A 27,108-nucleotide genomic window follows, 5' to 3' on the forward strand; every position below is an offset into this window, starting at 1 on the left:
CAATATATGAACGAATAAACAAATTGTGGAATATTACTCAGCAATAAAAGGGAACTACGGCTACAAAACATCACTGTGAATCTCAAAAACAAGCTGAATGAGAGTAGCCAATCACAGAAGAATACATACAGTTTAATGCCATGTTTATGAAGTTCTAGAACAGGTAAAACTTGCCTTTAGTGATGTACATTAGATGAGAGGTTGAAGATTATCCTCCTAGGAGGAGACATGGGGAATTTGGGGGTTGCGGAAATGGTCTACATCTTTTTTTGAGCTGAGATAACACAGTATATTTCTCAACACTCAGCCAGTGTACTTTTAAAATGGGAAATTTTTATTTCTCTAAATTATACCTCAATATGTTGCCTTTAAAATAAAAACAAGGGAACCGAGTTTTAAGGATAGTTAGCAGAAAGAAAGATAACTCTTGAGAACTGCAAAGAATTTGTTTTGCTACAAGGAACTTGTTAGGGATTTTAGAAAACACTTTTATTGAAAAGATGGGTAGAATCCAGGAAACAAGACATGTTAGTCTCATTGACCTAGAATGAGAAATTCAAATAGAAAACACACGGACTTTTCTATTTCAATGAGTGCCTCTCAAACATTGGCGGGAGGTCTTGTTAAAATGCAGGTTCTGGTTCAGCCTCAGATGAGACTGGACAGTCCACATTTCTAACAAGATGCCAGGTGATGTGGCTGCTGGTGGTACCTCTGCTACACTTTAAGCAGCAGGAACACACATCGCATTGATGATTTATATCAAGGGACAATTTGGTCTGTAGATTCCCAAGATGTATGGAATCCATTCCTCCCGTTAGTTACATGTACATTGACAACTCAGCCCGTTTTCTATTTGTGAATGTAACCAGTTCAGGTGCACAGGATGCTCTGGAAAATAGCAGCGACTTTACACCTGCAGCCTTGGGTTCAAGTCCCAGCTCGGGTTCTAAGCAACCGATCATCTGGGTTCCCACCTCCAGGCTGCAAAATGCGAGAACGGTCCCGGCTCCCCCTCTCTAGGCTGTCGTGAGGATCACAACAGAAAATGTAAGCGCAAGCAGTGGCATGAACTAAACCCTAAAAAGAAAAAAAAGAGAATGACTTCAAATGTCGAGCACCGTCAGCAGAAGGAGGTTTCACTTACCACACTTTTAAAAGGAGCGGGACCTAAAATAAGAGGTGGGGCTCCGGGAGAACCCCCTTGGGCGGGCTAGGAATGTGCCATCTTGTAAGAGGGGGCGCCCCTTTCAAAAAAAAAAAAAAAGCTGTAAAATGTCAGCTTCTGCTTTTCTCACAGTACCCTGCAATGATGCAACTTGACATTGGAACTTTTCCCCCGTCGCCTACTTCCACGGGCACCGCAGTTCAATGACACTCTTTCACTTCGGTCTGCTGACTTCACACAAAGTCCTCCCCACGCATCTGCGTCCCTGGCTCGCACCCGCTCGGCATGGTCCTGCCCCCGCACCCCGCGGCCCCCCGCCCCGGGCCCGGAGTTTCCACTACGAAGGGGGAGGTGGCGATGGACTCCTCCACCTCCTCGCGGGAGGCGGGGGCGCGCGAGGCGCCGCGCTCCGGGGAACCGTGCGAAACCTGGGCGAGGCGACGCGGGGATCCCGACAGCGTCCGAGCAGAGGGCGCGGCATCGGGGCCGGAGGGGAGGCGCGGGGCCCGCCACCCCGGGGCGAGCGCGCACCTGCGCCCCGGCGCGCCATCACCCCCGGAGCCTCCCGAGGGTGGCACGTGCGGGAGAGGGCGGGCCGGGTGCGCGGGCCGCCCTCGCCGCGGCCGGAAACAATAGTGCAGGAGCCCGAGCCGCGCGGATCGGCGGCGGCGGCGCGCGGAGTTGGACGGTAAAGACCCCGCGCTCCGGCCCCCGACCCTCCTGTGCCGCGATCCCACGGTCCCGCCGACTTCGCGCTCGCTGTCCGCGGCCGCTCGCGCTGCTCCGCTTGGGGGCGCCCAGGCGGACGAACGGACGGGGAGAGACTGACTGGGGACCGCGGCACCCCGCGGGGTGGACCCGCCTCCCCAACGCCGGAGACGGCGGGGGGCCCCGACTCAGTCCCCCGGGCGCGCAGTCCGGTGGCCTGGGTCCTCGGGCGCCCCCTCGGGATGGGCGGGAGCCCAGGGCGAGGGGAACCCACGGCTCCTCCCGGCGCGACTGGGTCACCCCGCCGTCCGCGGGACCCGACCCGCGCGGGGGAGACGCTGCCCGGTTCGGGCGCTGCGGGTGCTTTGGCCGAGGGCGGGGGGGGACGCCCCAGCCCCGGTGTTTGCGTTCGCACGTGCATTTCCCTGCCGCCGATCTCGGGCAGGAAGCCCCGCGACGCCGCGGAGTTAGCGAGCCGGCATCTAAGGTTCCCACAATGAAGTTAGCAAGCAGCGCCCGAAGCAGGTCGCTTTGCCTGCGTTTCACCGCGCAGAGTAGGTTGCCAGACTCCGGCGGCGGCAAAGGCTTCGCGCCCAAGTTCTCTCGGTGCGCGATCGGGAGATGGAAGGGCGGGCTGGAATTCCCGCAAACCGCCTCCCTTCCTACCCCGCCCCCGACCCATTGAAATATGGGGCCAAAAAAGTCGTAGTGTCTGCTAGGCGAGGCTAAGGGTTCCTAGGTCCGTGTCTCTGCTCGATGAAAGCATGGTGCTGAAGGGCAAGTGCTTGTTGGATGGGACTGTGGCCTTAGACAGGCTGCACAGCATCCTTCTCTTCCTAGAAGTTGCCCGTGCTGCCCTGAGGACAAGCCCTTGCAATTGCGTAACTTTCCTTTTCTGTTTCTTCACAGGGGCACTATGAACGAAGAGGAGCAGTTTGTAAACATCGATTTGAATGATGACAACATTTGCAGTGTTTGTAAACTGGGGACAGACAGAGAAACCCTCTCCTTCTGCCACGTTTGTTTTGAGCTGAACATTGAGGGTACGTACAGAGGAGAGGTTCATTTGATGGCATGAACTTGATACAGCTGCTTTATGGGAACTAGTGATGAGGCCAAAGAGAAATTTCTTACATGGTTGCAAATTGTGTGAAGTGTGGAGATCTGTTAAAGATAAGAGTTTGTGGAGACAAAGCTGAAGTTAGCGGAGCCAAGAATTTATTTTAAAAATATATATATTTTAAGCTCCCACAGTACTAACCCCATTTTTGCTAATATAAAAATGAGTATTGACTGGTAATATGTTTTGTGCTTTGAGAGCTTATGAAGTTATGAGATTTTAGCAAACGTGTGTGTGTGTGTGTGTGTGTGGTTTGTTTTGACTTAATTAATTGAGAACTAAGGTAACCAAACATTTATTGTGATAGGCAAATGTAATTGTATTCCATGCTGGTTTCCCCAGTGCTATCTTACTATCTAGAAAAAAATGTTTTAATTTTTAGTGGTGACTCACACCTTTAATAATTTCTTAAAATTAAAAAGGCTTTTAAAATGTCTTAATAGTATGTCTAAGAGTTCCCCAAATACTTTTTTAAAAATCTGTTATTGAGACTCTTTATTTGGATTAGTGCACAGTTAATGTGTCTATAGATGGCAATAACTTGCTCCCAAGAAACATGTGGGAGATGTTTCTTAAATCTTGATGTTATCGTGATAAAACTGTGATTTTTAAAAATATTTGAGTCAGGCTAAAAAGAATATTCCGATAATAAAAAAGTTTACCTTAAGTCTTTTGAATTTTGAATTGTAACATCAGCAGAGACATTTTTTTTTTTTAAACGTGTAGATTTTGGGTGGTTTCAAAGCAGTATTTCATTCTTTTTGCCAGTTTGCATATTTGATAATTTCATTATCTTTTTCTATTAATTAAGTAGGAAATATGAAATGTTCCTATAATAAGAAAAAGGAAAGGGAAAGAGAAAGAAAAAATACACATTAGGATGATATACCTTGAGATTCCTATTAGGACTTTTCAGAAATTGTTGTAGGCACCAAATTAATATATATAGATATTCTATAGTAAAAGTCAAAATTATAACCATAAGTAGACTGCTAAAAACATGTAGAGTTGTTTATGTGGCAGTCATCTTTCACTTAAGATCAAATTGGTTATGACAGTTTTGCTATGATACTCTCTGGAAGAATTCTAGTTGCTGAACATGATAATTGACAGAAGCTCATGGATTTCCTGTAGGTTTCACACATGTAACTTTGGCTTTAATAAATGTAGTAAATATAACTGATTTCAAAGAGATGGCTTATAAAATATGATTTTTCTGTATCATTTAAATTACTGTACCCTGTATTATGCTAGCATGAAAGATTATAAATTTATGTTTTTTGGAAATAGAGTTGGCCCTATATATTCTTTTACTTGTAGATTTTCATTTTAGATGGGCAGAAGCATTAGAAATGATCTAATTCAAACCTATATTTTACACTGAAGGAAACGGCCAGACTGTTGGACTGTTCAAGGTTGCGCCAATGGTGATGGCAAGCTGTTAAGTCCCAGGCATTTACTGTGAGCAGTTCTGTGCCAAGCACTGTATTAAATAAGCACCTTACGTGGATTATCTTAGCTCAAAATAGCTCTGGGGTAGCTCCTTTTTATCCATTTTAGAGGTGATGGAATCTAACCTTTGAGACCCAAGAAATATACTTTGAAGTCGCAGAGCAGTAATTGATGGTCCTGGACTTTGAAGCCTGATCATTTAGGTCTAGTATATGTGATCTTAATTTCATTGATCTGCTGTCAATAGTTACTTCAACTGATAGGGCTAATATCGGAAGCCTGTTTTGCTGAATCCTAATTGGCTACCCTTGCTATTCGGTTAGCCAACTTTTTCTAACTAGTGCTTCCTGCAAAATCTTTAAAGGTATTCATGCTGTGATAGAATTTTTCTACAGAAATCTAAACTTTCACAATTACTTTTCTAGCCTTTTTTTAAATATGTCTTTTAACTGGTTCTTAATTACTATATAAAGAATATACAAATATTTCTCAGGTACCATCCTTATAAATATTTCATCTCTAATTCAACAGCTATCTCAATTTGAATTAGGACTATGTTATATTCTATCTACACTCAAGGTTTTATGTTCTTAATGCCAGTTAAACCTTTGTGAGAAAAATTAATTTAAAAATAAATTTTCTTCTCACTTTATCTGAAGTCTGTTCTCAGTTCTTGCAAATATAATACATTTTCATATCAACCACAATGATGAGCTGGAACAATATAATCATTTTAGTATCCTAAGATTATTTTTGAAATCTTAGGAATTTTAGGGGAAAAAAAGGAAGAAAGTGAGGACCCTGAGTCGCACAAGATTTTTGTTTTTATATCAGTGTACAGGTTTTTAGAAACCAACAAAAAAAGTGGTAATAAAATAATTCCATACCTAAAAATAACAAGGTATATTCTTTGTCTATGTCAGTAAACATTTTTAAATGTTTTTGCAGTTTCCTTTCCTCTACTGTGTTCTCAGCACAGTGCCAGCCAATAAATGTTAGACTGTAAAGGGGATTTTAAAAACTATGATATTTAACTTTACTAGTTTGGTATAAGTATTTCATAATATGATAATGTTGCTATTGCCTGGTTTCTTAGCATACTAATTACTAAATTCACTCGAAAACATTCTATTTGTTTTTTGTTTTTTTCAGGTAAGAGGCTAATTAAAAATTCCCTTAAGGAATTTTTAGACTACTTTTGTTTTGTTTTTTGTTTTTATAATTTATCAGGGTAACATTGGTTAATAAGATTATAGGTTTTAAGTGTACATTTCTGTGATGAATGATCTGTATACTGCATTGTGCTCTCACCATCCAAAGAAAGATCGTCTTCCGTCACCATATATTTGGCCCAAGGCTAGGTTTTGAGTCCAGAATTAGGCTAGTTTAGAGCCCACATACTTGTAGTAAACAAAAGTGTTTTACACCTTTTGGATTATTGCTTACGTCGAATCAAAACTGGTCTAATCAAATGGCCTCTTTTTTAAAAGCTGTGTGCCTGCATATATTTATAAAATGAAGATTAAAGAAAAATAACAAAAGATAGCCTAGTCTTGCCTGAGAGATTTCGTATTCTGAGTATGGCTCTAGGTTGCCTTTTTTTCTGTGACTTTACGGTAATTAAAAGGTAATGGGGGGGGGGGAGACTGGGGATGGGGGGGATGAGGACACATTTGTAATACCTTAACCAATAAAGAAATTAAAGAGAAAAAAAAAAGGAAATGGGTATATCTACATTTTAGATACTTAAAAGACATGGGTGATATATAAGGGACCTAAAAATTATACTTTGAAGACTTAAATGTTCACAAGATTCCTTTTATTGTTACCTATAACTCACCATTAAAATAAAATAACTTGTATGTGTCTAGGATTAGGAGACAGACGCATAAACTTCTTATATTTGTAGCCTGTCCTTGGCCTTAAGACACCGTAAAGTTTTGTGGTTTTTTGAGTAAATGATTAAATACACTAATATGCTTCATAATTCATTGTGCTAAAACTTCTAAAGTTGTTTTATGGCCAAATGAGTATAATCCCTAAGCTGTTGAGGCAGGGAGGAAGGTAGCCCAGGGTTGTCAGGAGCCAGTAAAGAAACAACTGTAATCTAACTGAGGCAGAAAGGAACTAGAGAGGGAGAAGATTCCGGGCTCCAATCTGTTACTTCATGCTCTGTTTTCATTTTGTGCCAAAATGCTGTACATATAATTAGTGTTTCTACCTTTCTCTAATAATTTGCTTTCTTCCTCTTAAGATTGGCTTAGCACTGGCCAGTGCGTCTCAGTTGGTTGGGCTTCATCCCGTGCCCAGAAGAGTTGCTGGTTGGGTTCTGGTCAGGGCACATGCCAAGGTTTCAAGCTTGATCCCTGTTGGGGGGCATTCAGGAAGCAGCTGATCAATGTTCCCCTCTCACATCAATGTTTCTCTCTTCCCTCTCCCTTCTCCTCTCCCTAAAAACCAATTTTAAAAAAATCTTAAAACTTAAGATTGGGTCAATTCCTAAGCAAAGTTTCCAGTGTAGGTTGATCTTGCTAGTTGATTAGTGTGCATTACTAATTCTTAATAGTCCAGCTCATTATAGCTCATCTGAGTTTTGATTCTCCCCTAATTTGTTGAACTTTTCTAGAAGCCTGCCCAAATTCAGATCCTTAGTAATCTTTCCAAAATGAAAAATCTATAGGTTTTCTCTTGGTTAAGGCACTGGTGAACCCAATGCTTATGTTTACTCTCATTCTTCATTATCTGTATCTGACTGAAATGCTGTTCATATGGTCAGTAGTCCAGGAGCAGTTTGAATCTCAGTATTAAATCCTTGATAGCATCTCTCCACTTAAATAAAGGGGGCCACCGTTTTTGGTAGGGAAACTTTGTACAGTCTAGAAAACTCCATCTGGTATTAGCTTCTTTCTCTTATTTTCCCATAAAGGCAAACAATGCAATGTTATTACCTAAACAAGCATTTTAAAATATAAAGCCTAATGTGAGTTTAGAGGATAATGAGCATTAAACTTTACTAACATTAATAGAACATTTTAGAAATATTTAAAACATACTTAGAAAGTGTCCTTCTGTTGACATTCTAATAAAACTTAAGTCTTTCAGTGTTTATTATTAAATGTAATATAAAGATACTATATCTGCATAGCACTTGAGAGGTTGAAAGGTACTTTTACAGCACCTTAAATTTAATCTTCATATTATATAGGAAGTTACTTAACATTAAGTGTGAATTTCAAATAAGGTAATACTCAGTGATGGAAATCAAAGTGGCTAAGTAACACTGTAAAATTCTCAAAGTTACCAGCAGAGTTCTAGTTAGGATGGATTATAATTATTCTAACCCAATTTGGCACACCACATCTTTAGGATTTTGATAAGGGGTTTCAGTAGGTTTTTCTGCTCTAGCTGCCGTAATTTCCCTCGTAGCAGCTGCTCAGCGCGTCCCCAGTTTCTTTGTTTTTTATGGACAGTGTGACTGGTGATTCGTGTTTAGTCTTTTTTCCCCCTCACTCTTTCAGTCTTTGGATCTCTAACAAGGATTGCCAGATAGAACTATAATGTGGTTATGATTTTACTTGGGAGGGAGACTGCTTTCACTTGAAGGGTAAATACTTTTCTTTGCTAGATACATTTTTAGCCTAAAAAAAAAATTCTCGCGATCTTAAAAGAAATTCAGAGTTTTAGGTAAGTATATGTGTCTTTTACCATTTCAGTATCTTAATCTTTTTGTGTCACTTAGTTTATCGGAACATACAGTGCAGTACATAAAGACTAAATTGTCTTGGACTAAATTACACTGTTCTTTCCCAACCCAAAATGTATTTCTTTGTGGGAATTTTTAAACGTTTTTCACTGAAAAAACAGTTTGCCTGTTATGGAAAATTAAAATACAGGAAACAAAAAGAATATGAAGAATCATAATCCCACATGTCCACCAATAATCTTTTAATATTTTTGGTTCTCCTAAACTATTTTCTGCAGTACAGTGTGTGTGTATGTGCGTGCACACTCCCATGTGTGATGAGTCAGGTTTAAGAAATTAGGCTACAGATAATATTTCACAACCAGCCTTTTCATACATCTTTTTCATGTTTGTAGGTAAAATTCTATCATGTTGATTTTTTAGAAGTTGCGTCCCATTGTACCATAATTTAATTAACCAGAGTTCCTTTGATGAATGTTTAGCTTGCTCCCAGTTTACCTGCACTGAAATGTTCGTATATGTACATCTTTTTTGCTTGTCTGATTAAATTTCCATTTCATTGTAGCCTAAATCCCCAGAGGAAGACTTTTGAGTCAAAGGTGTGTCTTGAGTTACCGTCCTGTCATTTGTTACGTCTACCATTACTACTAAATTAACACCATGTAATCAGCATAAAAAACAAAACAAAAAAACTCTTATTTGTTTTCTAATGAAAAAATTTTAGTGTGCCAGTTTTTTAACTTCTTTGTTTAGATCACAGTTCTTTTTACTCTAGAATTGCTATGATGCAATTATAACACATGGTCAAAATATTTATATTTTAGCATTTTGCAGTATGATTCATCAATTATTACTGCTTTTTTAGCTTTAGTTTTTCTTACCAAATGTTTGGTGGGTTGTAGTGATTGTTTCCCATCAGCCTTAATTTTTATCATTACCTGTAGCAGTGATTGAATTATAAATGTCTTCAAATTCACAAGCTAGTATATCTCTATTTATTAGATGCTGCTATAAAGCATTTATTTAAGGTATAGTCAACTAGAATTTCAAGAACAATGACTCAGATGTATGCAAAGAAGTTGAGATGCAAAACAGGTTTTAAAATAGCTGCAGGACAGTTTTTCATTTTGTTTTTCTTATTTGTAAGAAAGTAAATCATGCACAACTTTGGGCAGACAGCATTCCAGGAGATGAAGGACACAGAGTTCATGTGACTCTCACATTTCTTGCTTTCCAACCTCCGAATTTACTTTGTTCCCCCATTCATCTGGTGTTACTATGAAGGCATTTTTTTTTTCCAGTATCTTTTAACCTTTTTTATCTTTAGGAAAGATTTTTTCCTGCAAATTAGTGTCTCCATATGCCACATGTAAGTGAATATTTAAAACTGACAACTCAGTCGTATTATAGTTCATTTCAGTAGCTTTTTAGGAGCCTGTTTTGACACCTTCATATCCAAAATTTTAGAATAAATGTCAGTACATTCAATTAGAGCTAATTAGGGGGGGGAATTTGAACAAGTAGAAGATTACTTGTGTCAGTTGAAGTAGTGGTCTAATTTGATATATTTTGAGTATTAGAAAAACAAATTTGGCTCTTTATATTCTATGCTGCTGTGCACTAAGTATTGCATACTAGACCATCAGTAAGAACATGGAAGAACGTGGACAGCTTCCATCATGTTCTCATTACAGTTGCCCTTTTGCATAATTAATTACCAGTGGACAAACTGCCCTGTCCAATTTGAGAGCCTAGCTACAATGTGATTATTCAAACTTAAGTAAATTAAAAGTTTAGTTCCTCGGTCACACTGGCTGCATTTCAGCGTATTGGATAGCACAGATATAGAATAGGTCCATTATCACAGAAAGTTCTGTTGGACACTGCTGGTTAAAAAACAGGTAGCTACATTAGGGGGTAGAATTGAGTACGGGTTGTTATTTTCATATCCTGTTAGAATAAACAGTTGTTATGTAGGTGTGATTCCCCAGCTTCCCAACTGTTCTAATGAAAATGTAGATTTCACTGAGAGAGGTTTTTCTTTTTGACAAGTCATTTGCAATTTTTGCATCTCCTATCAACACAAGAACTCAGATCTACCCTGGCTTCCTTGGTTATTTAAGGTTAAGTTTATCTTTTAACACTGAGGCCTGGTGCATGAAATTCGTGCACAGGTGCAATCCCTAGGCCTGGCGGGCCATCGAAGCTGTAGCATCTGGCATGGAAAGGCAGGTCCCAGTTGACCTCTAGGCCCTGGGCAGTACCTGGGCCCCTGGGCCCTCACATGCCCCCTTCAGCCTGAGTCCCCACGCAGAGAGATGCGGTGAGCATGGCCAGGCACAGTGTGGGCCTCTGGGCCACCCAGCGGCGCTGAATGGAAGCCGGGCGGGCAGCACGTTCTCTCCTGGTCGGCCTCAAAGACCAGCTCCTGTGCCAACCCATGGGGAGCCTGACCGGCCCCTGCGATCCCAGCAGCTGCTGCCCAGCTCACTCGGAAGATGTCGCACGGGTGCGGGGTGGGCTCCTCGCAGGTGCCCGGCACCTGAGCGCGGGGGCTTCCCCAGCGCGTGAGCCCTGGCATCCTGGGGGAGGGTAGCAGGGAGAGTGAGTGAGCTCAGCAGACACCCCGCATTCTCACCGCACCTCCGTCCCCGTCACCCCTGCCCCCAGGTAGCCGGTGAGAGGTCGCAGCGCATCACCAACGCCCGCCATGTTCCATGCTGCCCCCTGGTGGTCAGCACACGTCATAGCGAGTGGTCGAACTACTGTCCAAGGGGATAATTTCCATATTAGGCTTTTATTAAATAGGATTATCTCTGCACTCCTGCCTCACTGAAATTTGCCCTTATATTTCACTTATTGCATTAAACTGCTTTAACTGCTTAATCCTTCTCTTAGCACACACAAAATCTTTAAAAAGTAACGAAACATCTCTAAGCTGAAATCTGCTGTCTAAAGACCACCTGTTGGTATATCTTTCTTTAGGGCAGTGATTCTCAAAATATGAAAAAACAAGTTGCTAAGCCCATCTGTATATTGGCTTGGTGTGGTTGCCAGTAATTCCATCTGTTAGCAATGCAAAAATAAGCCACTACCTATTACTTTTAAACAGTATGTTGGACACTTGTACGTGACTGACTCTTCAGTGACTCCTGAGTTAGCTAAAGGCCTTGGGGGGAGGGAAGTGGGGCACTCTTTATCACAGTACCCACTATGGCACATACACAACCTGTTGTGGGTTTAGAAAGGAAGTCGGTGCTCTGACTATCCATCCTTGCCTTCTCACCTTTGGTCTACTCTCCTACCTTTAGTCCCACGGCAGGATAGACAATCTGAGCATCTTCCCACTGAGTGGCTGGGATTGGAAATAGATATAATGCTAATAACGCTTCTTGAATCATGACTTGGTTGCTGCTTCTTGCCCATCAGATGCAGAATAGCCTGATTGAATTGGGTGTCAAAGCATCATTGGAACTAGCAGTTATTTACACGGAAGCCACCCAGACCCATGTCACTGCACAGCCTTAGAATAATGTGTCACCAGCCAACACGGCTGCAGAGCCTGCTAGGTCACAGGTTCCTGCAGACTCATCTGAGGGAAATGATAACTGTTTTGAATTGAAGAGCACTTGCCCTATTTCAGCCAGTAGCTACTGGCTCATTACTAACCAGTTGCTGCCAGATCTTCTGTGGTTTTTTTGGTTTTGTTTTTTTTTTTTAAGAGAAACCAAGAAACTGAAAATTGGACGTGGGTCTATTTTTTTTATTTTTAAAACACTCATAGTCTAAACAAAACTTCTCTATGGATCCAGACTTCAGGGGGGCCGTGCACATCATAGAGACCGGTCGTTCCACCGCTCAGTCGATTTGCATATTAGGGTTTTATTATATAGGATGGGAATCTTATCCCAAAACAAAGGCATAACATCTCAATCCTTTGAATCTTAGTACAACAAAATGCAGCTATCTCCCCATTTTTGCAATTAGCACTTAAAGAAGCTCAGCATTCTTGATATGGGCAGCACATCAGCATGCAGGTGCTTGTTCTCTTAGCAGCCAAAAGAGGATCATAATATAAAGGAAAACACCTTACTCTTGGAAAAGTCTTTAAGCTGGGAAAACTGTGAGCCTTCATAAAAAAAGACTTTGGAGCAATACCGCACCAATTGTCGATCGTGTTTGAAGGCGACATGTTTACAATTTCTTCACAGCATGTTAACAACCTAGAACTTAAACCATAACGAAATTTTCTTGTCTCATTTAAGTATTAAGGAAGAACACAGAAAACCACCATTTGGGAAACCAGTACTGCCAATTTTCTAATTCTCTTTTAACTCTGAAGTTACAGTTGAAGTGCTTGCTACCGTGTATTACAACTTTACATCCAACTGCTGGTTGTATTCGATTTGGTCTACCTATGGAATACCACATTACATTAAGCCATGCCTTTGACTGGGAAATGAATGTAGTAATCAAATTCAAAGTGAAATCTGAGAGTCAGAGGATACCAGTCAAGCATGTGAACTACAGAGCCATGCAGTATGAGTGTGGTCAGTGAGAGACGGTGCTGTGTAACAGATCAGCTGGTGAACCAGCAAGAAAAGATTGCTTAGCTTCACTCATTGCAACCAAATCATAAGTAAGGTCTTCAAGAGGCTAGGTGGAAAAGACGAGGATAATGGGACATGTGATAGATTGTAAGTGTTCTGGTGGCCATTTTGGAGTGTCATCTTACTAGTATTATGTCACTATGATAGATTAAATGTAAGCATGGAAATATCCTTTTAAAAGGATAACAGTAGTAGGAAAACATTTGAGTGGCTTTGCTCTTCTATGGGTTTAACCAAGTTCTCTTGTTGTTTACAATTTATTTTTTACCTAGTTACATCTTTTCTTTATTGATTAAGGTATTACATATGTGTCCTTATCCCCCCATTGCTCCCCCACTCATGCCCCCACCCTCCCTGGTGTCTGTGTCCATTGGTTAGGCTTATATGCTTGCATACAATTCCTTTGGTTGATCTCTCCCCTTTACCCCCACCCTCCCCTACCTTCCCTCTGAGGTTTGATGGTCTGATCGATGCTTCTCTGTCTCTGGATCTGTTTTTGTTCACCAGTTTATGTTGTTCATTATATCCCATGTATGAGTGAGATCATGTGATACTTATCTTTCTCTGACTGGCTTATTTTGCTTAGCATAATGCTCTCCAGTTCCATTCATGCTGTTGCAAATGGTAAGAACTTCTTTTTTACAGCAGCATAGTATTCCGTTGTGTAGATGTACCATAGTTTTTTAATCCACTCATCTGCTGATAGGCACTTAGGCTGTTTCCAAATCTTAGCTATGGTGAATTGTGCTGCTATAAACATAGCGGTGCATATATCCTTTCTGATTGGTGTTTCTAGTTTCTTGGGATATATTCCTAGAAGTGGGATCACTGGATCAAATGGGAGTTCCATTTTTAGTCTTCTGAGGTAGCTCCATACTGTTCTCCACAGTGGCTGCACCAGTCTACATTCCCACCAGCAGTGCACAAGGGTTCCTTTTTCACTGCATCCTCTCCAGCACTTGTCGTTTGTTGATTTGTTGATGATAGCCAGTCTGACAGGTGTGAGATGGTACCTCATTGTTGTTTTGATTTGCATCTCTCGGATGATTAGTGACTTGGAGCATGTTTTCATATGTCTCTTGGCCTTCTGAATGTCCTCTTTCAAAAAGTATCTATTTAGGTCCTTTGCCCATTTTTTGATTGGGTTATCTTCTTTTTGTTAAGTTGTATGAGTTCCCTGTAAGTGTTGGGGATTAAGCCCTTATTGGTGATAACATTGGCAAATATGTTCTCCCATGCAGTGAGCTTTCTTGTTGTTTTGTTGATGGTTTCCTTTGTTGTGCAAAAGCTTTTTATTTTGATGTAGTCCCATTTGTTTATTTTCACTTTAGTTTCCATTGCCCTAGGAGCTGTATTAGTGAAGATATTCCTTTGGCATATGTCTGAGATTTTGCTGCCTGTGGATTCCTCTAGTATTTTTATGGTTTCCCATCTTATGTTTAAGTCCTTTATCTATTTTGAGTTTATTTTTGTGTATGGTGTAAGTTGGTGGTCTAGTTTCATTTTTTTGCATGTATCAGTCCAATTTTCCCAACACCATTTATTGAAGAGGCTGTCTTGACTCCATTGTATGTTCATGCCTCCTTTGTCAAATATTAATTGAGCATAGTGGTTTGGGTCTATTTCTGGGTTCTCTATACTATTCCATTGATCTCTATGTCTGTTCTTGCCAGTACCAGGCTGTTTTGAAAACAGTGGCTTTGTAATACAGCTTGATATCTGGTATTGAGAGCCCATCTACTTTGTTCTTCTTTCTCAGGATTGCTGCAGCTATTTGGGGTCTTATTTTATTCCAGATGAATTTTTGGAAAGTTCGTTCTAGGTCTGCGAAATATGCCATTGGTATTTTAATGGGGAGTGTATTGAATCTATAGATTGCTTTGGGTTGTATGGACATTTTGATGATGTTGATTCTACCAATCCATGAACATGGTATGTTCTTCCATCTGTTTATGTCTTCCTCTATCTCTTTTTTCAGTGTCCTGTAGTTTTCTGTGTATATGTCTTTTACCTCCTTAGTTAAGTTTATTCCTAGGTATCTTAATTTTTTTGGTGTGATGGTAAATGGGATTGCTTTTTCAGTCTCTCTTTCTGTAAGTTCATTATTGGGGTATAGAAATACCATAGATTTCTTGGCGTTAATTTTGTATCCTGCTACACTGCCGAATTCATTTATTAAGTCTAATAATTTTTTGATGAAATCTTTAGGGTTTTCTATGTACAGTATCATGTCATCTGTGAATAAGGACAGTTTTACTTCTTCTTTTCCAATTTGGATGCCTTTTATTTCTTCTTCTTGTCTGATTGCAATGGCTAGTACTTCCAATACTATGTTGAACAGGAGTGGTGCGAGTGGGCATCCCTTTCTTGTTCTTGTTCTTAGGGGAAATGGTTTTAGTTTTTGCCCATTGAGTATGATGTTGGCTGTGGGTTTGTCATATATGGCTTTTATTATGTTGAGGTATGAGCCTTTTATTCCTACCTTGATGAGAATTTTTATCAAGAAAGGGTGTTGGATTTTGTCAAATGCTTTTCTGCATCAGTTGATATGACTGTATGATTTTTATCTCTCAATTTGTTTATGTGATATATCACGTTTATTGATTTGTGGATATTGTACCATCCTTGCATCCCTGGGATAAATCTTACTTGGTCATGGCGTATGATCTTTCTGATGTACTACTGGATCTGATTTGCTAGAATTTGTTGAGGATTTTGGCATCTATGTTCATGAGGGATATTGGCCTGTAATTCTCTTTCATTGTGTTGTCTTTACCTGGTTTTGGTATTAGGGTGATGCTGGCTTCATAGAATGAGCTTGGAAGTGTTCCTTCCTCTTGAATTTTTTGGAATAGTCTGAGGAGGATAGGTTTTAGTTCTTCCTTGAATGTTTGGTAAAACACCCCTGTGAAGCCGTCTGGCCCTGGGCTTTTGTTTGCTGGAAGCTTTTTGATGACTGCTTCAATTTCCTCTGTAGTTATGGGCCTATTGAGATTTTTAGATTCTTCCTGATTGAGTTTTGGAAGGTTGTATTTTTAACCAAGTTTTCTTAAAGTGAATTGATCTTCCAGGGGAACTTAAAGAATAGAAATGGTGCTAGCATGCCAGATGGGTTAGTGGGAGGGTTCTCAAAGGATGTGAGAGTAGTATAACAAAATCAGATGAAAATGGGAAACAATAAGAAAGAAAACTATTCAATAGAGACAGATTAACTTTGTAAAAATGCCACTGTTCATATGGAAATAAACTGCCCATGTACATTTCTAAAAGCCTCTATCTAAAACTAGTACTTTTAAAAAATTAGCAATTATGATTGTCAATGAAGGTTTTGGTTCTCTAAAAGTAATGACCTCATGACCAAAAAAATAGTGACATGGACATCATTGAAGTATTTTTTAAAGAAGTTATAATAGTTAGGATGTCAGTTACATTGGCCTTCAAAATTTTTATTAGTAAGCAAGTTGTGCAGTTTTTGTTGAACTGGTTTAGAAGTTCCTTATAATTCTCCTCAAAATTATCAACTCATTTCATCGCATTTAGATTTGTTCCCTATCAAAAGCTGCTGAGGAAACTTTAGTGCTCAGAGCTGTTTATATTTGTAAATGCAACTGAAATTGTAGAGTCAGTTAGAAACCTCTAGAATCTCTGAAAAAAGCAATTGTTTTTTCTCTTATATTAATTCGAACTGATGAGGTGGAAAAATAACAAAATAACTTCAAGAGTTTATAAAATGGCATGTATATTGGATACAAATTAAGTGGCCTACTTCCATTTTCTAGATTAAAAAGTAATTTGTTCAGGTATCTGAAGTAGTCAATGCATTATATTTTTTTAACTTTTTGTGTTCTTTGCTACTGCATGGGATTTTTAAACTATGTTTATATAGCAGATATTTTCAAAATGAACTTCAAAACACAGTCAAGTTTTAAATTTTTAGTGAGCTAAAAGAAGAGGTACAGATCTGGATGAGCAAGCTGTGGTTTACATAAAGCAACCTTTTAAAATCTTCAGTATATGTAAATTTCTGTTGAAGTGCGTAATTGAGTAGAAGTTCCTGATTTTGTTGGCAGGTTGACTGATGCCACAGCAATGTCATCTCTGTATCAGTACCACTCATCGGTTCTTCAGGCTAATGGCCCATCAGACTAAATGTAGGAGCAAGTTCACGGGAAGATGCCTCTGTTAACCTCGAGCAGCCTGGCAACACTGCCCTCCCGGTTCCCTGGCTAGGATGGGCAGAAAGTCTCATTTCAGTAGACCTTGAATGATACTGGGTAATCAGTTTTGGGTTGTTTGTTTTTTTATATGACTTTAATTTTCCTTCATTCATTTAACTACTTTTTCTGGAGTACTCACTGTGTGCCAGGCACTGTGACATTGAGGATGCATGTAAAACAGATAGGGACCCTTTCTCACAGAGCTTACTACAGGAACTGACGGCAGGTGAAGAGGCAGTTGGAGAATCCAGTATTAAACTGGTAGATGTGTTGGTCAGAAAAGGTTTCTTAGAGGCAATGAGAACTAGACAGGAGATGATCCAGACAGTGTAATGGGAGTGGTAATGGAGTGAAGCAGGATTTGAATTGTTGTATTACTAGATGTTATGGGGCAAAATCTATTAAGATGGGCAGCAAACCACCTCAGAAAGTTGGGGGAGAGGTGAGGAGCTGCCACACGTTTCTTCCTTATGTGGCTGGTGATGCCAGGCTCGGGAAGAGGATCTGGGTTGGGGGATTGGGTAGTGAGAATGAAGGAAGAGCAGGATGAGTTTGAGAAGCTCACCGGACATCTAAGTGGAAATGTACGCCGTATCAGAACTCTTGCCATGACACTTTTTTTCTTCATGTCTTTTTTAGGGGATTTTTCTCCTGAATGTCTGAAAGAATCTGAAATATTAGTCACATATATGTATTTTCACAGTAAACTGAATACGATGATTCTCTGATTTGCTGTTCATCTCAACAGATTACTTATGTGCACATTATGATGTAGGTAGCTGGGTTCCTAGCATTCATTTGGGGATTTAAGCAAAAGTTAAAAGAAAAATTACTTATGGAGAAAGAAAGTTATATTACATTAATTACTAAGAAGCAATCTGGAATAAGAAAAGCCTTAACTTTTAAAAGCCCACATTATTTTTTTAATAGTATACATCTGTTACATTGACCTGTTGTTAAAGCTCTGGGGTACATTGGGAAATTTATTGTTTCATATAATTTTTAATACAATTTCTGAAGTTTCTAGATAAATTTTTAAAATTTAACAGCAAAATTACTTTGTATAGCCTAGTTTAGAACTTAGAACCCTTTTTATATGCTAAAGAATTTTTTTTTTATATTGACTTGAAGGAGACTTTTGTAATTTACTGTTTAGATCCAACCAAATCATTGCTACATGGATTAGAGCTGTGGCAATGGAATGAGAATGAGACCATTTACTGTTTGGGCGGGGACTGGCCAGTCATCTTTTGGCAACAACACCTAACAGAGTTTATAGAGTGTGAGGAAGCTCTTTAGTAAATTTTCTGAAGATAAAAAAGTAGGCGGGTTTCAAGTTCTTTCTATCTACTGCTATGTATCCTGAGCTGTAAGGATTAGAATCGAGTAGCAGAGCTACCTGTAATGTAAAGGCCAAGAGTCTGTAAATGTAAATTGCTGGTTCATTATTATTATTTTTTATATTGTATACAATAACGTACCTAGACTAATGTTAAAATTGAATCTTTTAAGTTCTTAAAAAGGCTTTGCTATTCATAGGAATTTAACATTACTAAATATATAGTTAAATTGAAGCAGAATTATTAGAGCATATTTTGTATTATTAATACCAATCTTCTTTAGAGTTTTTCCCCTCATTTACAAACTATCAGTAACTCCGTGATTTACTAAGATTTGTAATGCAATTTAGAAAATGAAATTTTCTCATCTTGTTTTTTTTATAGGAATACCAAAATCTAATCTCTTGCACACCACATCATTAAGGGGCCATAAAGACTGCTTTGAAAAATACCATTTGATTGCAAACCAGGATTGTCCTCGGTCTAAGCTTTCAAAAAATACTTATTATGAAGACGTTAAAGCCATTTTGAGTAAGAAGATAAACTGGATTGTACAGTACGCACAAAATAAGGATGTGGATTCAGATTCGGAATGTTCTAAACCTCCCCAGCATCACCTGTTTAATTTCAGGCATAAGCCGGATAAAAAGCTACTCCCACAGTTTGACTCCCAAGTACCAAAGTATTCTGCAAAATGGCTAGATGGAAGTACGGGTGGCCTCTCAGACTGTACACAAAGAATATTGCAGCAGAGGGAAAACTCAGACTTCGGGCTTGCTATGTTACAAGGGTCAGGTGCCACTTTGTGCCACAATAATGTATTGTGGCCTCCTAGTCACAACCAGACACAGAAGAAGGAAGAGACCATCTCTAATCCAGAGGCTAGTGACCAGACCCAGCAGCCGCATTACAGCAGGGAGGAATGTAAGTAAATGGGAGAAAGGTGGAGGTTGGCATTTCATTGGGTGCTTTTTTTACATATTTACATATGGGATGTTTCAGGAATTTTGCTGTAGAATTATAGATTTGGTAAATAAAGTATTTAAATGATAATAAGTTCACCCCATAAAAAATGGGGTGAGTTAAAACTCTCCATCAGCTCTCTGGAATACTCGTTAGTATGTCCTATGCATTAGAATTCTGCAGTACCATGATTTGTTTTGCCATTTAAATGATTAAATAAATGGAGTCAACAAACGGAATTAGAAAGTTCAGGCTTCATTTAATTTAGAAATAAAGCCTCAACAGTTGGCTCACACACATTGTCATATTGCTAATCTCTTCAAGATTAATTGACTGGGAGTGGCATTTCAAAAGCAAAAGTATGATATTTTACTGAAGGCCAACGGTAATGTGTTAGTTTAAAGGGGGAAAAGTGACTCATTCAGTCTGCATCTACAGAAACTCACAGAAGCTGAGATAATTTTAGTTGACTTAAAATCAAATTATTTTAGAGCAAGAAGGGGACCATGGATATCTATCTATCTATCTATCTATTTATCTATCTATATATATATATATATATATATATATATATATATATATATATATAGAAAGAGCCAGGAGCTGTCACATCCAAAACAACTGAATGGACAACCAAACAGGCTGAGTGGGGCGACAAGGCCGGCACTGGGGTTAGTGAGGGATGACCAAACGACTGAGCAGCAGGCTGCGTGGGGCGACCAGGCTGGCAGAGGGGGGCAGTTGGGGGCGACCAGGTTGACGGGGGCAGGGCAGTTGGGGAGACCAGGCTGGGGGGGGGGGTCAGTTAGGGCGATCAGGTTGACAGGCAGAGGCAGGGGTCAGTTAGGGGTGATCAGGCAGGCATGCAGGTGAGCAGTTAGGAGCCAGTGGTCCTGGATTGTGAGAGGGATGTCGACTGCCTGTTTAGGCCTAAACAGGCAGTCGGACATCCCCCAAGGGGTTCCAGATTGGAGAGGGTGCAGGCTGGGCTGAGGGGACCCACCCCACACCCATCCTCTCCACCCCCCCCACCCCCCCCACTCCCCCCACCCCCCCCCCGCATGAATTTTGTGCACCGGGCCTCTAGTGTTTTAATAAGACTTCTTAATTCTACATATCTAAGATTACATAACTAGATAGGTAACTTCATTTTCAACCTGTTTCCAAAGTTTAACTGGGGATCATGAACTATGAAGTGTTTAAGTAAAATTGACTTGATGGGTAGTGACTGGCACTTTTTAAAAACTGAAACAAAATGGGATGTATCAGAATCCAGTGGACCTAAGTGCTTTTCAGTGAAACTTTTGTTGGGGGTGGGTGGGAGGGGAGTACTGGGATTGATATAAAATTTGTTTCTTCCTGTGGGTTGAGGTTAGGGTTCGAAAACTCCACACTGCAGGAGTTAATGAATGAATCCAAGGATACTGCTGAACGTTATGTTGGCAGATAAGTACAAATTTTTAAAAATTAGGATATTGTGTTACTGATGTAGGCAGCTGATTTTCCCAAATTGTTGTGGTAATAATGAATATATTTTCATGTTTCAGTGAATTCGATGACTTCTGGTGAGGTAAAGCAACTGAATGCAAAGCTCCAACAGCGAATACAGGGTAAAGAATCAATGTCGTTGTTTTTTTGCCGGTGAAAATTTTGACACAGAAAATCCCCTATAACAGGGCACCATTAGCTTCACCTGCAATTAAATTTGAAAATTGGGTTAGAACCTGTTAGAGCGGAAGTGAAAATGGAGACTACAACTTTAATCTCTCCCTTCTTACCAATATTTTACTATGCAAGTGAACTCCGTACCAGGACTTTAAGGTATTAGCCCTGGCTTTGAACAATTTCAAGCACAAAAATATTAAGAATAGCATAGTGAACTCCTTGACCCATCTTCATCAGCTTTAACTATTACAAAAAACATAGCTAAATTTTCCTTCATCTCTGCTTTCACCCATTCCCTTTACCCCACCTCAAGCATCAATTATTTTTTTCAAATATATATATTTGTTGTTGTTGTTGTTGTTAATCCTCACCGAGGATATTTTTCTATTGATTTTTAGAGAGAGTGGAAGGAAGGGGGAGAGACAGAAACATTGATGTGAGAGAAACATGTCGATTGGTTGCCTCCCACATGCAGCCCAGGGGATCAAGCCTGCAGTTGAGGTACATGCCCTGGGCCAGAATCGAACCCGGGACCCTTCAGTCTGTGGGCCGACGGTCTATCCACTGAGCCAAACCAGCTAGGGCAGCTAGTGATTCTTTAACATCATGAAATACGATGCTAATATCAGTAGTTTAATAGTTAGTGTTCAGAATCCCCTGTTGTCTCTTTTCCTGTTTTTGCAATTTATTCCCATTTTGGTGAAGAAACTACACTTCAGAGACAGTTAAGTTGCTTACAGAGATCATGCATTCATTCAGTATCAGATTCTAACTCCTGTCTTTATAACTCCAAAGCTAAGTGGTATTTCTTGACCACACATTCTCCCAGAATAATAAAATAGTAATAGTAATAGCAACATACATTTGTCAAGTACTTCTTCTGTGGCAAGTGCTTTCCAAGTATGACCTATTGAATCCTCACAGTAACCCTATGAAGGTCCTACTCTCATTGAGTTGATACATAAGGGGAAATGAAAGCGTAGTTTATAAGTTACTTGCCTAAGACTCTTGAGAGAAGGAACAAGAATTAAATATCCCAGGCAGTCTGATTCCAAAGCCTCTTAGAGGGGTTTCCAGACCTAGGCATTAATGTGCACTTACTTCCCATAAGTCATGTTAGATACTGACTGAACCCGTTTCTCTTTCAAATTGAGAAAAGTGTCTCAGGTAATAGTGACTACCATTCCTGTTATGCATCTATATAGTCATTGCTTATGACACTTAAGTTTCACTTGGTGGAGAAGAGGAATACCCTATTCCAGTGACTATGCAAAGTATGCAACACCCTAGAATGATCAAACAGTTGTTTCCTTTGTGTCAAATCACTTTTTTTCCCTTTCTTTATCCTCGCCTAAGGGTATGTCTATTGATTTTTAGAGAGAAAGGAAGAGGGGAAGAGAGAGAGAAACATCAATCGATTGCCTCCCATATGTGCCCCAACCAGGGATCGAACCGCAATGTAGATACGTGCCCTGACTGGGAATTGAACCCACAACCCTTGGTGTACGGATTGATGCTCCAACCAACTGAGCCACCCAGCCAGGATGGTATCAAATCACTTTAATTGCAAACATTCACCCAATGCGTGTTAAAGTACTTGAAGTATAAATCATAGGGTTAGCTTTCTGTCTACTAAAATGGAACTTCTTTTTAAATCCTTACAGAAGTTTTTGAAGAGTTAACACGCCAAGTGCAAGAAAAAGATTCTCTGGCCTCAGAGCTCCATGTCCGCCACGTCGCCATCGAACAGCTTCTCAAGAACTATTCCAAGTTACCATGTCTGCAAGTGGGGCGAACAGGAATGAAGTCCCACCTGACATGAGCAACAGAACTCAACTTACACTCACTTCCTGTGCCCCAGCACTTCCTGGTCAGCCACTTGCAATGTGGTCATTAAGTCTGCAGAACTTCAAGGCAGTATTGAACATCTTCGTTAGATAAAGCGGATCGTCACACTCTAGTCTTCTAGGGTTCATCATTTTGGTTTATCTGGGGAATTTTTCCCCCCATAATTACTAAGTGGTCCTCCCTAACTTTTACCACATGTGACTATTTAAATATACTGTTACAGTGTGATTTTATGAAACGTAGTTTAATGTAATTCACCTCTCAAACCAATAGAAGGTTAACAAACACCTTAGGTTAGTCTGGACTACTAAAGATAAAAATGTTAAGAGGGAAGTTAAATTCATAATATCACCTCTTATTTATTATGAGCAATATTTTAATATGAAAATTTTATATATAAAAATGCTATTTTAGGTACCTTTCCATTCTCTTTATAAATGTGTATTTGAATGGCTCTGTGTATTATATTTACACTTTCATGTGTGAATATCTTACCCATGTTTCAGATCTTACTGCATTTTATTCTCTTACTACACTGCTTTTACAACTGTTACCTTGTTTTCCAAAGATAAATGTATTTTGGAGTAGAAATCTATCTAGTTGAATTGTTTGACTTCTGATAACTCTATTATAAAGAGGAATTAATACCTTTTTAAAGCAAATATCCAAGAAAATAAAATATGTAATTTTTTCTAACAAAAGCAGTTCTGAGCTTGTTCAGGAAGAAAATGCTAATCTAGCTTTTGTATGTCAAAAAGTCTACATAGAAGTTAGAGCCTCTTCTGTTTCATTATTAGTTTCATTCTACTGACTTTGATGTGTTAGAATTTGGACAGAGTAAGTCAAGCCTACTTGTAAGTCAAATGGATTATCTTCAAATTGAATATACTGTTAAATTATTGCCCTGTCTTTGAAAAAAATTAAAATTATTTTGTGTGCCACTTCAGGATCAAAGTTCAAAAATCCTTGAACTGTCCAAATTCTGTATCACTGAAATTAGTGCCCCAAGAAAGCATTCTGGGGCATTTTTCTAAACTTTGGAATCTAAAGGGAAAGAGAAGATTGCTTGACCCAGAAAAACATAACTCTAATTCAAAAAAAAGAAGCCCATTTATTTTTTTTCATTTCAGAGAAACAGAAACATCAATTTGTTTTTCCAGTTATTTATGCATTCATTGGTTGATTCCTGGGGCTCAAACCCACAACTTGGCGTATTGGGATGATGCTCTAAACAACTGAACTACCCGGCCAGGGCTAGGAAGCTCATTTTTGAAAGGATTTTATATGTTGCCTATGTTTCCAAAGAGCTCTGAACTAACGGCTTGTCTCAAACAGCTAGATATGTTTTTAATTTATTATAGTAAAATCCTCAACCAATGTAGAACTCAAATGGGCTCTAAGTTTCGTTTTCAGCTGGTGTTTAGAATGTGTTTATAAGGTAAGATCCTTTGCTTGAAAGAATCTACAGGAAAGCCCATAATTTGGTAGCGCCATGCATACAAAGATATAATGACTTCTGCCTTAAATTTGGCAGCCTGCCCTGACTTGGGTCAGATTTTAGTCGAACACAAACGCTATTTGACTAAAGCAAAGAAACACCTCAAACTAGTGGAAACAACTTTTTTTTATAATGCTAGAATGTGTTAAATTTGCCCAAGAGTACTGCTTGCTAATCATTAATTTTTGTTTTGTTTTCTTTGAAGTATGACATAACTGCTTTTTTGGAGGGAGCTTTTGAAAGATGCTTTCAATTTCTCTCAATTCTTTGAGTTATCCAAAATGAATTTAAAATTCAGGAGTGGGGACACGTTGCCTTAGTGTTTGATAAGCTTTACATTGAATACGTGCAATATCAAAATCCATAAATTTACAAATTAAATAAACCTTTTCCGGATGATGCCAGTCGGTATCTCAGTGCTTAGTTGTTTTGGTCACATTTTCAAATTTGACTTGACTCTCTTTTGGCAGAATTCATTATGGGTGTTACCAGCCAGTGTGCTTGCACACATTTGTGCTTCTATTTAGATCACTTTGGGACAGCCATGAAAGTCTGGGATGTGTTGCATTTGATGGTAGTCGCATATTTCCGGAATGGGAGCCATATGGTGCGGCCCTGAACACAACAGTGCTATCCAAAGCAAGTATGTGCTTGCTTCTTAAAGCATTTCTGGCAAATGTGCAGGTTTACTGATGAGTTAGGACAATTAGATGGGATGATGCCTGTGCCAAGGTCTTAATTAGGGACTCTGATTTATCCCACTTAGATATTTCTATTTAAGGTCTTCAAGGGAAAGGTGCTCTTTAAAAATGTCTGTGGTGCTGGTACTCACACTAGTACTTTATTTGGGTAAAATATTCTAGTAAAAAAAAAAATTGTTATTTTGCACAGCAGTTTTTCCAAATATTTGATAAACTTATTTTCTATTCTAATGTTAGTTTTCTTGGTTGAATATGAAATTCCTATATATTTTAAAATAAGGCCAAGGGACACTAACCTTGAAAGACGGAAATTCCACAAATATTGGTTACCATACTTGGCTCTTCTTCTGTACAGTTGGTGGTACTTTCTGAGGAAGTTTAGGAGGAAATCTTACCTATACCTTCAGTTTCAAAAATGGCAAAAGAGGCAAGTTATCTGTTACTAATTTCAGAGCTTATATGGTTAAGGGGAGTGAAATAAGACTGATATTTTTTTATGTTATAGGTAATAATTAAACAAGTTTAATTCAGTTTTTAAAAAAACAGTCTAAAGTCAAAGTGGTTGTGACTATCCAAGATTATTCTCTTGATTGAAATTTTCAAATCCATTCAGCCTTTTGTCATCCTTTGGCCTTAGTATATATAATATCCTAATTTGTCTTATTTTTTTTTTTTTAGTCACGCACTTAAAACCCCAGTAATAGATGATGCAGTCAGCAGAATAGCATTTTTTAGTTTCTTATGCATAATGTTGGAGCAAAGAAATGCTCTTATTTTTTCAAATTATATGCTCAATTCACCACAAAGTGCCCATTTTTATATATACTTGAGGATTATTTTTAAAATAAGTTCATGTTGGAAAGTGGTTTCAGAGATAATAGTTAAAATATATTCTATTTTGTTGGCATCTTGAGATTTCCTCGGGATTTTCATTTCACTATATTCTTTACCACTGAAGATGGTTTAAAGTGCTTGCTTTCTTTGTTTATGTGTCTTTACTTTGGAGTTTACATTTGAGTCTGTTTTTGGATGTATTTGTGTATGTTTGCCATTTTGGGTTTTATTTTGATTTTTTAAAAGAAATTTTCTTGCATTATTGTAAAATGAAATACAAAATGTATGTGCTCTAAACTTTAGGAACTTTTAAAGGATAAATTATTTGTGTAGCTTAATAGGAGGTTCAGGTTAGTGACCATAAAATTAGGTTACATGACATGAAAACTTTTAAAGGGTATAGTGTAAAGTTATTATAGTGTGATTTTTCTGATTTGTGCCGGTGAGTTTACTGACAGATGTTATCGATTATGCTAAGGTAAGATATTTGAGTATTTTCAAGTACTTAATAAGAAGTTTAGTACTCTTAAAAATTTCCTTAAATATATTTTGTTCAGATGTGGCTGTAAAACGAAGATAATTGATTTCATTTCAGTGTTTAATTGCATTTTTCACTTTAGGTTGGTGGGAATAATTATTTGAGAAAATTTGTGGCAAAAAATCCAGTACGAGACAAAACTCCACAGGTTATTCTTGCCAAGTTAAGTCTTTGGTGATGGGATGAGAGAGGGCTGACTTACCTGAATACTGAGGTATCAGGGCTCTGGCACAAGTACAGGTGTCTTGGAGGAGGAATATAATACTGTGTATGGAATAACAAGGTTTTGTCTTGCGTCTCAGTATTTTCATTCCCTTTGTCCTTTCCTAATTGTCCTTGCCATAAAGTAGTCCAATGTATTAAGCAATTCGGTCATGTTGCTGAAAACCACATCACCGCAAGTCTCTAGCATTAAGTTTTTTTTTTGTTTTTTTTTTGTTTTGTTTGTTTTTTTAATATATTTTATTGAGTTTTTACAGAGAGGAAGGGAGAGAGATAGAGAGTCAGAAACATCGATGAGAGAGAAACATCGATCAGCTGCCTCCTGCACATCCCCTACTGGGGATGTGCCCGCAACCCAGGTACATGCCCTTGACCGGAATCGAACCCGGAACCCTTCAGTCCGCAGGCCGACGCTCTATCCACTGAGCCAAACCGGTTTCGGCTAAGTTTTTTTTTTAGCATCTAGTTTGTAACATACTTTTTCTATCCTTTTTAGTTTATGAGTCCAGATTATGACTGCA

At 39.1% G+C, this 27,108-nt stretch overlaps 1 protein-coding gene across 1 annotated transcript; it reads left to right on the forward strand.

Annotated features, from left to right (window-relative positions):
* The first annotated feature begins 1,781 nt into the window (after nucleotides 1-1,781).
* Nucleotides 1,782-23,888, forward strand: LOC308515179 (protein EURL homolog). The gene is made up of 5 exons (XM_081085751.1): nucleotides 1,782-1,856; nucleotides 2,786-2,919; nucleotides 18,703-19,242; nucleotides 20,829-20,891; nucleotides 22,611-23,888. The coding sequence occupies exons 2-5, from the start codon at nucleotides 2,793-2,795 to the stop codon at nucleotides 22,766-22,768; spliced, it is 888 nt and encodes a 295-aa protein (XP_080941877.1). The 5' UTR covers nucleotides 1,782-1,856; nucleotides 2,786-2,792; the 3' UTR covers nucleotides 22,769-23,888.
* The last annotated feature ends 3,220 nt before the right edge of the window (nucleotides 23,889-27,108 follow it).

This window comes from Myotis nattereri (assembly GCF_964212035.1).
Source record: "Myotis nattereri genome assembly, chromosome: 3".
NCBI classification, from domain to species: domain Eukaryota; kingdom Metazoa; phylum Chordata; class Mammalia; order Chiroptera; family Vespertilionidae; genus Myotis; species Myotis nattereri.